This window comes from Astatotilapia calliptera, chromosome 4 (genome assembly GCF_900246225.1).
Source record: "Astatotilapia calliptera chromosome 4, fAstCal1.2, whole genome shotgun sequence".
NCBI lineage: Eukaryota > Metazoa > Chordata > Actinopteri > Cichliformes > Cichlidae > Astatotilapia > Astatotilapia calliptera.
Window position 1 is genome coordinate 10651892 of NC_039305.1, and position 13791 is coordinate 10665682.

The 13791-nt window shown below is 40.4% G+C and overlaps 1 protein-coding gene across 1 annotated transcript; it reads left to right on the plus strand.

Annotated features, from left to right (window-relative positions):
- The first annotated feature begins 223 nt into the window (after positions 1 to 223).
- Positions 224 to 13226, plus strand: dnmt1 (DNA (cytosine-5-)-methyltransferase 1). The gene is made up of 34 exons (XM_026164600.1): positions 224 to 438; positions 855 to 891; positions 1370 to 1477; positions 1589 to 1829; positions 1934 to 2006; positions 2099 to 2180; positions 2286 to 2326; positions 2405 to 2459; positions 2546 to 2629; positions 2745 to 2854; positions 4146 to 4264; positions 4359 to 4451; positions 4547 to 4698; positions 4923 to 5110; positions 7090 to 7270; positions 7361 to 7458; positions 7633 to 7780; positions 7884 to 7999; positions 8075 to 8276; positions 8360 to 8493; positions 8588 to 8767; positions 9064 to 9288; positions 9370 to 9562; positions 9791 to 9881; positions 9966 to 10097; positions 10198 to 10480; positions 10626 to 10767; positions 10939 to 11105; positions 11212 to 11389; positions 11476 to 11671; positions 11764 to 11927; positions 12115 to 12231; positions 12720 to 12813; positions 12935 to 13226. Exons 1-34 carry the CDS (start codon positions 392 to 394, stop codon positions 12970 to 12972), a joined length of 4509 nt encoding a protein of 1502 aa, XP_026020385.1. The 5' UTR covers positions 224 to 391; the 3' UTR covers positions 12973 to 13226.
- The last annotated feature ends 565 nt before the right edge of the window (positions 13227 to 13791 follow it).

Consider the following 13791-nt stretch of genomic DNA (forward strand, 5'->3'; position numbering starts at 1 on the left):
CAGACCACTTCGACATCTATCAAACAGTAAGGGTGGATCGGTTTAATTGTGCATTTCTAGATAAATTATTTCTTTATAAAAGAGACAAAAATTCCCATTTTTCTTTTATTAATAACATTTATGACATAAACGTGTAATTCCGGTCACAAACGATACGTACATCAAGGATGTATTAAGTCCATCATCGAAACTGTTTTACCTGTACATAGCTACAGTGGTACAGTCCACAACACCCGGGTTTCCGCGCGAAAAGACGGCCCGCGCGCCCGAATTGCTTATAGCATCCATCTGCAGACAGACAGTCACCGTGGAGCTGCGCGGTGGTTAATGATAGTGGAGTTTTAAACGGTTTTAAAACATTTTAGTCGCTCGTGTCTTACGCTCGTTTACGATGCCAACCAGGACGTCCCTGCCTCTCCCGGACGATGTCCGGAAAAGGTACTGTAATGAATGCTAATAGTGTTCTACTGATGTAGCTAGCTTGCAGCTTTTATTTCAAAAGCCATAACAGCGGCTGTTAAAGCTGAAATGGCAGTCCTGGTGGGTTAGACTTTCTGTGGTTGTCCTGAGCGTTACTGGCGGTTTCCCTTTTACCTGTGCAAACAGATGTTGCTAACATTAGCTTTTTGCCATTGACAGGGCTAATGCGGTATGCACTATTAGCCAGTTAGCATCATTAGCCTACCAATGGATGGGACAGCGTGTGAGATTTGGCGCCACTCAGGAAGTTTTGTTATCTGTGTTTCTGCTTTCCCGCTGTCAGTGTTTTATTGCTGCAGTATAGCAAAGGATGTGCTCCTACACCATTCGCTCTGACTTACCCCAGCACTGTTTTGATTCTCCTTTGTTTACAGCTTGCAGAGGTTGGATGAGGAAGGATCTGCAGATGAGGTGAGCTGTGGACTCAAAACATGCTTATCTAGTAGTTCTGAAACGGAAGTTTAGTGTGGAAGAACTAAATGTTTAGTATTTTAGTCTGTTTCTATACTGTCACCTCAAAGGGAAGTTCCAGACTCAATCCGCATTGCACTCCCCTTATATCATAAATAGTTATAAATAAAATGAACGAGGATCAGCTTTAGTCTTCTTTTTTTGTGCCATTTTCTATTTGAGCTGTTTCTGGTGGACAGCATAAGGAAACTGACACCAGTGGTGCGATGTCAACAGGAGAAGTTAAATATGTACTATGTGATAGTTTCCAGGTTGCATATTGTCTCGTTAAGTAATGCAATCCAGTTTAAGACAGTTGTGTTCTTTAAGTTTTGTGTGTTTATCCCCGTGCCTGTGAGTGCATAAGTTGTGCCGCCTTTTTTTTTTTTTTTTGGACTTTATTCATTAGCTCTTATTCTCTTTTAAAATGTCACTTCAGGAACATGTGAAAGAGAAGCTCAAGTTGGTGCAGGACTTTCTGCATGTTGATGCTCAGGATCAGCTGACCAGTCTGGAGGAAAAAATGAAAAGTTCAGAGATCTCAAAGGTCAGTCAGTTGTAAGTTGTCCAAATTGATATTAATCCTAAAACCGTACTTGACTTTCTGTCATCTAACTTGTGACATATGTCATGTGCTTTTTGTTTTTGTTTTTTAAAGGAGGTCTATATCTCTAAAGTGAAGGCCCTACTTGGAAAAGAACTTCATCTTGAAAATGGCTCCCACTCTGATGACGCAGAGAAGAATGGAAAGACGAATGGCTTTTCAAATGGTTCGCACAAAGACGAGCATGATGAAGATGTAACCATGAGCGTACAGGAGGAGGAGGAATCTGTCAAGTCACCAACTTCTTCGAAAGGGAAGGGTGGACGGAGGAGCAAGGCAAATTCTGACACAAAAAGTACGTTTAAATCTCTTAAGATGGAGATCACCTGCACATTCAGTGGCTTTCTCCAGTTATTTAAGCAAAGGTAATTTTTAAAATAAATTTTTTTCCTTTTGTAGAGTCTCCAGCAAGTACCAGGGTTACCAGAAACAGTGGGAAACAGCCAACTATCTTGTCAATGTTCACTAAAGTGTGCGTATAGGAATATATTTAATTCATTTATGTATTTTGGCATAAAACAAAACTTCAGTCACTCTAACCTGCTTGAAATAAATGTCTTTCAGTCAGAAGCGCAAGTCAGAGGACTTGAATGGAGAAGCTGTCAACGGACAGAATGAACCGAAGAAAGATGATGACATTGAGGAGGTACCGTAATGTTATGTACAAGTAATGTAAAAAAACATGAGTAGAAACTGCAGTTCCTCCGTGTCAGATAAATAACCCTCCACATACTTTCAAATTTGTTTGTAGTCTCGGGAGGAGAAACGTCTCAAAGTGGAGTCGGATGACAAGTAAGTATCTTTAGCTTGAGAGCAACAATTGTGATATAGTTTATACAAGCAAATGTGTTGACACTTTTCTTTATGCAGTGCTGCTCCAGAAGAATCCAAGAGTGACATTGTAAAGCCGGTTTCTGCTGTAAAGGTAGTGATTTAGATAGGTGAATTGTAAACATTTTTGAAGGCATTATTGCTTCGTGCTGACTGGATTGTGTTTTTGTTACTGTTCAGACACCACCACCCAAATGTCAAGACTGTAGACAGTACCTAGATGATTCTGACCTGAAGTTTTTCCAAGGGGATCCTGATAATGCGGTGAGAACTTGCAAACATAAACTGCAGTTTTGTTTGTTTTAAATTTTATTTATTTATTTATTTATTTATTTCTGTCTGTCTGTCTGTCTGCTGAAACGTAATTTCTGTGTTTCAGCTGGATGAGCCTGAAATGTTAACAGATGAGCGCCTCTCACTGTTTGACTCCAATGAGGATGGATTTGAGAGCTACGAGGATCTGCCACAGCACAAGATCACAAACTTCAGGTGAGTAATTCTCCATCTTTATTAAGGTTTTGTTCCTGTGAGGTAACATACACAGCTTGTTAGGTAAGAGGAACAAAACAAAACTGCAAGGAAAGAAAGATCTGTGACTGGCTAGAGGGAGACATCAAGCTTGAATGGGCAGCAGGATAGAGTTGGAAATGTACTATTATGTCAAGAGGGTGGTGACAGGGTGGAAATAGTACCTTGAGGAACTCAAGAATGAAGAAAATGACGGAGGGGAACTGTTGGTCAGGAAGTGCAGGAAATGGGTGAGGGCATCTATGAAAAGGATAGCTTGGAAAGGTGGTTGGTCAGATGAGGTGGTGGTAGTAGTAACTACAGTGGGGTAAAGTTTGATACCATGAAGTATGTGGCTTCACACAGAAAGAGCACAACAGATTTGATGTTTGCTTTGAGAGTGGTGGAGAACTATCCAATGACAAGAAGAGTTGCACTGCATCCTTGTGGATCTAAAAAAAAACATATACTGGTGAGATGGGTTCATTGTAGGGGTGGGATTACATGAGGGATCTGCTCTGAGTCCCTTCTTGTTTGTAGTGGTGATGGACAGATTGACAGATGAGGTTAGGCAGGAAGGGTGTTTGCAGACGACATAGTGATCTGTAGTAACAATAGGAAGGAGGTGGAAGAGAGTGGAAAAATGGGGGGTATGCTCTGGAGAGAAGAATGAAAGCTGTGTGAAAGGGAGACATCTAAGCACAACAATGCTGCTGCAAGTAGTATTGAAATTGGCTCAACCTTAAGCAAAGGACAGCACATGAGGGGTGAAGAAGGGAGTTGGGCAGGGGTGGAGAGGCTTTCGAAATGGGTCAGGTGTGATTCGTGACAGAATGATATCAGCAATAGCGAAAGGGAAGGTTTACAAGATGGTATTGAGACATACAGACAAGACTGGAGGCGGAGCTGTAGATAATCAGATTTTAATTGTCAGGGTCCAGAATTGATAGTATTATGAATGAGTACAGATCAGGTTCAGAGATTTGCAGACAGGGTTAGAGACGCAAGGTTTGGACAGAGTATGGATAGTAACCTTGTGGAGGGCAAGAGACCATAGAGAAGATCCATGATGTGGTGAAGGAAGACTTGCAGTGGGTTGGCGTGACAGAACGATGTTAGGAATGGAGTGAGAGATGGGCAGATGATCTGCTGTGGTGATCCCTAAAGTAAAAGGAGTTTAGAAGAACAGATGTGTTCCTTCTAATTAGACTGTTTTTATATTCTAAAACTTAAAGTTTTTGTCAGTCATATGGTATAACAATGTGTGTTGCAGTGTTTATGACAAGCGTGGCCATCTCTGTCCATTCGACTCTGGACTTATTGAGAAGAATGTTGAGCTTTACTTCAGCTGTGTTGTCAAACCCATCTATGATGACAACCCTTGTATGGATGGTATGGAAAACCTGTCCAGTTATAGAAAGTTCATTATGATTGTACATTGTCTTTTAGCTTTTATAACCTTTTTTTCCCCCCCCTGTATTTTTAGGTGGTGTTCCTGCCAAAAAGCTGGGACCCATTAATGCCTGGTGGATCACTGGTTTTGATGGTGGAGAAAAAGCTTTGATTGGTTTCACTACAGGTAGTATAATTGTGTATTTTCTTCTCCATTTAGTTAAAATAAATAAATCCATATATACAGTACACTAATGTTTATCCAACTCTTTCCTTATCTAGCTTTTGCTGACTACATCTTAATGCAGCCCAGTGAGGAGTATGCTCCCATCTTTGCACTGATGCAAGAGAAGATCTATATGAGCAAGATAGTGGTTGAATTCCTCCAGAAGAATCCTGATGCTACCTATGAAGACCTACTCAATAAGATTGAGGTGCAGTCTTGTGTGAATGAAACAAACTCTTGTCTTTGAATCCGGGTTCCTGTCGTGGTATCTGTTTGAGAATTTTTAAAAAATGTTTTACTGTGTATATTTCCATTCATATAAAGTGATCCTGCCTGTTGCTGTGTTGGTTTCCCACAGGGATCAAATTTTTATTTATTTTTTTCTTAATGACATGTCCAAAGCTTATTATGCCCTGTTTTCCATTCCCTCAGACAACTGTGCCTCCTGCAGGACTCAACTTCAACTGCTTCACTGAAGACACGCTCCTGCGCCATGCCCAGTTTGTTGTAGAGCAGGTGGAGAGCTACGATGAGGCCGGTGATTCAGATGAGCAGCCAATTATTGTTACTCCCTGCATGAGAGACCTGATCAAGCTTGCAGGAGTCACTCTAGGAAAAAGGTGCTTAAACTTTTTTTTTTTTTTGTTTTGTTTTTTTTTTGTTACAACTTTCTGTTTTGTATGCTTAGATGTATAGTGATAATTTTGCATCAATACTTAAAATGATTCATTTTTCAAGGGTGTTGGTCTCATCTGTTGGATTGTGAATCTGCAGTCTTCTGAGATTTCAGAGAAAATGGTCTGAATTGATTCTGCAAATACTTGAAATAATAGCTTAATGTTGAATCTGAAGTGCATTGAAGAAACATGTAATACATACTTAATTTATAATGAAAAATCCAGTTTCAGCTTTCCCATTTTTATTTTTTCTTCTATCAGCAGCTATTTTGACTCCCTTCGGGTTTTAAAGCTATCCATTTCATTTGTGCTTATATTCCTGTATTTCTGCTCCCTGTTCTCCCTAATGTCTAACATTCCTTTAACATTTCCTAATGCAGCATGCTGCTGTACTGGTAGGTAGGCCTCATTGTGAATGCATCTTTAGCTTGTTTGGTGGTGTGTTTAATGTGAAGCATTTAGAAACTTTATGGACAAAGAGCACTACACCAGATTTCATGCTAAAGTTTTATTTCTACTTTAAATCATTTTATATTTTTTGGCTTTACATTGTGGTTTATTTTTAGTTTATCCAGCAGATTTGAAATCTGGCCACGTATATCAGATTTGTGTAATCGGCGCGAGTGCGGTGATTGATTTATTTAAAGATGTCATAGGATTAAAACGAACTTTGCAGAAACAACTTAACTAGACTGGCACATCCCACTCGAGTTTAACAGAACATTATTTAAAACATACAAATCGTCTTTTCACATTTCAACTCGTTGAACACTTGTGATGTGTTTATATTTAATATTTTGTGATACCCGATTTGTTATACAGAACAATCTGGAATGTGGTCCTTGGAAACGGGCAGGTTTGGGAAAGGGCATTCATTTTCAAAAAGTAACTTCTACCACAGACTTACTTACCCAACAGTGGGTGGGTTGCTAAAGTCTGAGGTGCTTTGATGCTAGTAGTATAGTGAGATTGTTGCTGACATTTATAAGCACTTGTGCAAAACAAATGTGAACGTTAAAAACAGTCATCATGCCTCTAGCAGTGTCGTTGTTGGTCAGTGCTTCCTCATAGAAAGCTAGTTCTCCTGAGATTCTGATCTTGTATCTGGCAGCTTCAAAAATGATACATTTAGAAAAGGAGCATATTGTGCAAGAGATGCACAGTCTCTTAATAGTAGGTGAAGAAAGAAGTGTTTTAAGTTTCATAATGGCTATGCGGAGGCTTTTTCTCGTAAACTTTTTTTTTTTTTTTCCATTACGAAATTCATAATCCATAGAACAAGAAGACTTGGAAAGTCCCAAGTTCAAGCTTTGTGTTTGAACATGGGGCAGCCCCACAGCTGTAAAGCATCAGAATTAAAAACGAAACTTTTCATCGCCTGAGTGTGGTGCTGTCAGGGTATTCTCTTTATATTTGGAATTAACTTTGATTTAGTTAGAGCCTGTATGAGTTAACGCTCAAAAGCCTTCATATAGGTGAGGGTTATCCATCTTGTTTAATAAGAAATATGACACTTCCTCAAACATGGGTTAGAATTTGTTAAGAGTTCAGAGTTCTTGCAGCGAATGCTATTTATATCTTTGACAGGAAGAACAAAAGCCAAAGGAGATCAAAGCAGTCTTTACACTCAGGAAGTTGGCACATGTTGGTGTGTTTTTTGTTTTTGTTTTTTTGTTGTTGTTTTTTCCCATGCAGGCCCAATTGCTTCCCACGGAGAGAACTTTATTGCCTCTTACATCAGATGGAAACTCTGCATTGAACATTCTGTTTGTTTAGTTTGGTTTGCTTGTTTCTTTGCATGGCCTGATGCTGTGGTGTGTTGATGGCCAGGGGCTTCATAATGCCATTACGTCACTTATCGTCAGGTATTTGTGCAGAGTAAAATCTGCGTCTTCTGACCATGCACTTTGTTCTGTTGACAGGAGGGCTGCCAGAAGACAGGCTATTCGTCACCCAACAAAGATAGAAAAAGATAGTAAGGGACCAACTAAAGCAACCACTACAAAGCTGGTCTACCAGATCTTTGATGCATTCTTCTCTGATCAGATAGAGCAGAATGATAAAGAAAGCGCCATGAAAAGACAGCGCTGTGGTGTCTGTGAGGCAAGTTACTATCTGTACAGTATCTGATGTTGATGTCCATCCTCTGTAATTCTTATGCATATTGAATTCTTTTTCTGTGTGTGTGGACAGGTTTGTCAGTCTCCTGATTGTGGAAAGTGTGCAGCTTGCAAAGACATGATCAAATTTGGAGGAAGTGGAAAAAGCAAACAAGCTTGTAGGCAGAGAAGGTGAGCATTTTTTTGAATGTGTTGCCTACAAATGCTTTTCCAGATATTTGCATCAGTGACTTTATCTGTCATAATATTTTAAGCAAGAAGGAATAAAACACAGACATGATATTTTATATACAGCTTGGTGTTGCAGTCGTATTAATCTCTTTAAATCTATCTATCTCTGTTTAGATGCCCCAACCTTGCAGTCAAGGAGGCTGAAGATGATGAGAACATTGAGGAGGAAGATGTTCCTGTGGAGAAGCCTAAAAAGGTTCCTCATGCCAAAAGAAAGAAGCAGACCCAGTGCAAACTTACATGGATTGGAGAATCTATTCACGTATGTTTTCATCCAGTGTGGTAGATTAATAGAACTACCCTCTAGTGCAGCAGTGGCTCCCAGCACTGGTCATATAAAAATATTCATCTTTAACTCCTTTCAGACTGAAGGGAAGAAGCAATACTACAGGAAGGTCTCTTTGAACGATGAACTGCTGGAGGTGGGAGACTGTGTCTCAGTTTCATCAGAGGATCCATCCATTCCACTGTATCTGGCAAGGTAAGCGTTTCAGACATAGTATAATAATATTCAATTCTCAGGTCAATTCTCAAATCTAATGAGGTGTTTTCTTAGGATCACGTCAATGTGGGAGGATAATAATGGAAAGATGTTTCATGCCCACTGGTTCCTTCGTGGAATAGACACGGTGCTCGGTGAGACTTCAGATCCACTCGAGCTTGTCATTGTGGATGAATGTGAGGACATGCTGCTCAATTATGTCCAAGGCAAAGTTGATGTTATGTATAAAGCCCCATCGAACAACTGGTTTATGGAGGTAAGTTTTTAAAGGGGCTAGAAAGATCTGAAGCTGCTTTTATTGTAATTTTCTTCATGTAACAGTTGCTTCTGTAATTTTAGGGTGGTGTGGATGTTGACCTCAAGGTGATTGAGGATGACGGGAAGAGTTTTTTCTATCAGTTCTGGTATGACACAGAATATGCCAGGTTTGAAATGCCTCCAAAGACATCTCCATCAGAAGAATGCAAATTCAAGTAAGCACCAGCTACACATTCATTTATGCTGCTCGTGATCTTTTCCTCGATTTATTTTTTTTTACATTTTTAAAATCTCTACTTTCACCTTCAGGTTCTGTGGCAGCTGTGTAAGGACTAAAGAGCGAGAGGACAAAGATAAGCCTCGTGTATTTGAACCCCTGGAGAATGAAAACCATGACACAAAGGCTTTGTATGCTATGGCTTGCTTTAAAGGAGAGCAGTTCAGGGTGGGGGACAGCGTCTACCTTCCCCCTGAGGCTTTTAATTTCAGGTGAGTGTTACTTTTATTCAGACCTGTAGAATGATGAATACACATGTACTGTCTAACGCTATTTAGAAGTTTCAGTCTTACGGTAGTTTGCATGAACGAGGAGTCTACATGTGTAGTGCAGCTTCAGCCACTAGAGGGCCTTCTTTACACACGGGTCGCCTGTTTATATTTTTATTTTTTTCAGGTTGAATAAATTTTGTTCTTTATTAAAAAGGGAAGATTGAGTATCGTGGCTAATATTAAAGTATATTAAAAAATTTGGCCACCACTTACCTCTATAACAATGTGGTTCTCAGTGTGAAGCCAGCCAGTCCAGTGAAGCGATCCCACAGGAAAGACGATGTGGATGAGGATCTGTATCCAGAGTATTACAGGAAGTCCTCAGACTACATCAAGGGCTCAAACCTGGACGCTCCTGAGCCCTTCCGTGTTGGGCGCATCAAGGAGATCTTCTGTCACAGGCGTAGCAATGGGAAACCCGAGATGTCAGACGTCAAACTGCGACTCTACAAGTTCTACAGGTAAAAACTGTTAACAGTTTAATGGGTTGCTATAAATTGGACAAATTTTAAGACTTTAACAAATTTTATCTTGTTTTCCAGGCCTGAGAACACACACAAAGGTGTCAAAGCTAGTTACCATACAGACATCAATCAGCTGTACTGGAGTGATGAAGAAGTGACCGTAAACATGGGTGACGTACTCGGCCGCTGCCAGGTAGAATATGCAGAGGACCTGAATGAATCCATCCAGGACTACTCCAGTGCTGGACCTGAGCGCTTCTATTTTCTTGAGGTACAGTACTTTCTTTCTACTCTAATCTTTAAACTCTAATCATCTATTTATCAATTCATCAAAAACAATTTCTTGTAATGACAACCCCACGTGCATAGAAGAAAGCAAAAACAGTTGACATGGTAGATTTTGTCTAATACTGGAACATTTATTTGAAAAAGTCTTGAACATGTCTTCAATTCAGTGTAGAAACTGCAGTCTTATTTCCATACTGTGCCTCCTTCACAGGCCTATAATGCAAAGGCAAAAAGCTTTGAGGATCCCCCAAATCATGCTCGTTCAACTGTCCATAAAGGAAAAGGAAAGGGCAAAGGAAAAGGTAGAAATTGTATTTATATTTTCCTTCAAAAATTGATTTTTAGTAGTCTCTGAAATCCTAATGTATTAAATTTGGTTTCCCAAGGTAAAGGCAAAGGAAAAGCTTCAGCTGCACAGGAACAGCCGGACTCACAGCCTAAACCTAAAGTGCCCAAGTATCGCACATTGGATGTGTTCTCTGGCTGCGGTGGACTTTCTGAGGGATTCCACCAGGCTGGTAAATGTTGCAACCCACTCACAAAATGTTTTAAAATCATCTTTTTTGTTTGTTTGTTTTGGGACTGCAGTACAAAAACGTAACTGCTTGTTGCCTTTAGCAACCTCTGAGACCCTCTGGGCTATAGAGATGTGGGAGCCAGCAGCACAGGCCTTCAGACTGAACAACCCAGGCACAACGGTGTTCACCGAGGACTGCAACATCTTGCTAAAGTTGGTCATGTCTGGAGAGAAAACAAATTCTCTTGGCCAGAAGCTGCCTCAGAAGGGTGATGTGGAGATGCTGTGTGGAGGGCCTCCTTGTCAAGGGTTCAGTGGGATGAACCGCTTCAACTCTCGCACTTACTCCAAATTCAAGAACTCACTTGTTGTCTCCTATCTTAGGTTGGTTCGCCTAAAGTCATCAACTTTCGCCGACACTGTGCAGCAAGCTTTTTTGTTTCCCACAAAAACTCTTAACCTCGCATTAATAGTGTTGTTTTTTTGTTTTGTTTTTTAAATTATTATTATTTGTTTCTTCTTATTGCAGCTACTGTGACTACTACAGACCCAAATTCTTCCTGCTTGAGAACGTGAGGAACTTTGTGTCATTCAAAAACTCTATGGTCCTGAAGCTCACACTGCGCTGTCTTGTGCGAATGGGATACCAGTGTACCTTTGGTGTCTTGCAGGTGGGTCAGACCTTAAACTTTTCTGCTGTGAAATTTTGGGTGAAGCTAAAATGAAATTGACTTGAAACAAATTTCAGAGCTTGTGTTGTTAACCAACAGCTTGCTATAAGGTTTTTATTTTCTTCTCATACAATAAAGGATCACTAATGCGCTGCATTCTGCTCTCATTAGGCCGGTCAGTACGGTGTTGCTCAGACCCGGCGCAGGGCCATCATCCTGGCTGCTGCTCCGGGAGAGAAGCTGCCACGCTATCCTGAGCCTCTGCATGTGTTTGCCCCCAGAGCTTGCTCTCTCAGCGTTGTGGTGGGTGAAAAGAGATACGTCAGCAATGTCACACGGTAATGTAAACCCTTTCCCCTTCTGGGTTGCTTATATTGTATTTTTAGGTTGCAAATCTTTCTCACAAGACATTAAAGCATCATTGTCACTAATTTCTGTCTACAGAGGCAATGGTGGAATCTACAGAACTATCACTGTCAGGGATACCATGTCTGACCTGCCAGAGATTCGCAATGGTGCAGCTGCACTGGAGATTTCCTACAATGGGGAGCCCCAGTCTTGGTTCCAGAGGCAGATCAGAGGCACACAGTACCAGCCTATCCTCAGAGATCATATCTGCAAGGTGAGTTGTGGTGTTCTCATGTTGGCTCACTCTTTCAGTCATTAAAGAATAACTTTATGACAGAAGTTACATGATCTGCATTACAGGATATGAGTGCACTGGTTGAGGGTCGGATGCGTTACATCCCCTTGGCTCCAGGCTCCGACTGGAGGGATCTGCCCAACATCGAGGTGCGACTGAAGGATGGCACCCTGACTAAGAAACTGCGTTACACACATCATGATAAGAAGAATGGGCGTAGCGGCACCGGTGCACTCAGAGGTGTTTGCACCTGTGCAGGAGGTATGCAGGACTTAAAAAAAAAAAAAAGTTGTAGAGCTTAAATCTCCATCTGGGATACATCTCTTATAGTTTCCATGCAAATGTCTTTTTAGGTAAGCCTTGTGACCCTGCAGACAGGCAGTTTAATACCCTGATCCCCTGGTGTTTGCCCCACACTGGGAACCGCCATAATCACTGGGCGGGACTCTATGGCAGGTTGGAATGGGATGGTTTCTTCAGCACAACAGTCACCAATCCTGAACCAATGGGCAAGCAGGTACGCAAGTTTGTTTTTTGTTTTTGTTTTTTTCAGTTTGTTTACATTAAACATTCCTTCAAATTTATTTAATATAGGAGTGAAAAAACAGAGTACTTGCATTTAAGTCTTAAGCTAATTTGTGTTTCAGGAAATGGTTTACACTTCTTAAATGAAAGAAACTGACCTTAGGCTCTCTTGATTACAGGGCCGTGTACTCCATCCTGAGCAGCACAGAGTTGTCAGTGTGAGAGAGTGTGCACGCTCTCAGGGGTTCCCTGACACCTACCGCTTCTTTGGAAACATCCTGGACAAACACAGACAGGTACAATCTGGAATCACAATACTTTTCTTAATCCCTGAGAAATTTTTGTGGTTACAGTTGCTACAAAGAAGGTAAGAGTGGCAACAGTGACTTTGCTACGAGTTTTAGTCACAATATTGTACAAGTCACGTGAGGGATGACTATTTTCTTTCAGGAGATGTTGCTTGGTCAGGCTTGCAGAGACATTTTAGCAGGAATCTAGCAAAGTATAAACTTTGAAACTGCTTTGTTTTAGTACAGTTTTTATGTCTGTGAGAGGCAATAAATTTAGGTGATGGGGGATAAATTAATGTGTTATTATTTTCGTTTGTTACATAAATGATAACAAAAATAAGCAGCATTTTAATTTTTGGCCTTGTCATTTTGGCCTTTATCATCTTGGACTGAGTTGCAGTTCCAAAATGAAGATGTCTTTACTGCATTTCATGAGCTGCCCAGAAACATCTCTCCCAGCTTCTTGCCAAGTAATTGCTTCTGTTTCCTTCCAGGTTGGAAATGCTGTGCCCCCTCCGCTCTCCAGGGCCATTGGGCTTGAGATTAAGAGGTGCATCACGGAAAGGATGAAGGAAGAACAAGCATCAGGTGACTTTCAGTTTAATCGTATGATTATCTTTTAAGATTTGAATGCACCAATCCTCATTCAAGTGTGTGGTTTTGTTTTTTAAAATTAATTTATTTTAACTTACTTACTTTCCCTCCACAGAGAACATTAAACAAGAGAAGATGGAGCTCTCTGATTAAGCGTGTAAAGATTTCATCAAGAATCACTTCTGCAAGTCCTGGTGCTGGTGAAATGATTTCTCTTAAAAGTTGCGATTTAATGGCGTCACCAAGTGGCCGCTATGGACTTTCTATGTAGTACCATTCCACATTGAGTTTTAAATGTGCTTTTAATCATGACGTTGTTGCTGTTGTTGTTAAATGTTCACCTAATGTGGGATAAATTGTATGTAGTTTTTATATGTAATATTTCAAATAAATCTTATGAAATTCTACTTGTAGTTTTCATTATTGTAAATGTACAGCAAGTGTGATCAATATATCGGGAATCAAAGAAAGTGGTGCCAAGTGGTTGAAAAACCTCATCTCTTTGAATTCTGAAGCATTTTGTAAATGAACCTTAGATCAGTGGACACCAGATGTTAAAACATGCAGAGTTTGGTTTTTAACTGTTTAAAGTCTGACCTGTACTAAAACCTTTCCTTGAGCTGCTTGTTCCACAGTCTTTGCTGTTACTGAATCTGTTTGGGGTTAGAAATACATTAAAAAAGTAAATATACACAGGGGTCACATATTACAAGACTTTAAAATGAATAGAGAAATCCTCCAAATGTCTCTACTGGGTGTAAAATGTACTCCCTGATCATCTAAGAAACTTTGAAATGACAGCTTTTTAACTCATCCTGATAGACAGGAGACTCTAAAACGGGGGTCCCCAATCCCAGTCCACGAGGGCCGGTGTCCCTGCAGGTTTTAGATGTGTCCTTGATCCATCACAGCTGATTTAAATGAATAAATTACCTTCTCAACATGTCTTTAAGTTCTCCAGAGGCCTGGTGA

Coding starts and splice junctions, on each gene's coding strand:
- dnmt1 (XM_026164600.1), top strand. CDS start 392: ATGCCAACCAGGACGTCCCTGCCTCTCCCGGACGATGTCCGGAAAAG. Junction 2,460..2,545: donor AGCCGGTTTCTGCTGTAAAG/GTAGTGATTTAG, acceptor GTTACTGTTCAG/ACACCACCACCCAAATGTCA. Junction 11,672..11,763: donor TGTTTGCACCTGTGCAGGAG/GTATGCAGGACT, acceptor ATGTCTTTTTAG/GTAAGCCTTGTGACCCTGCA.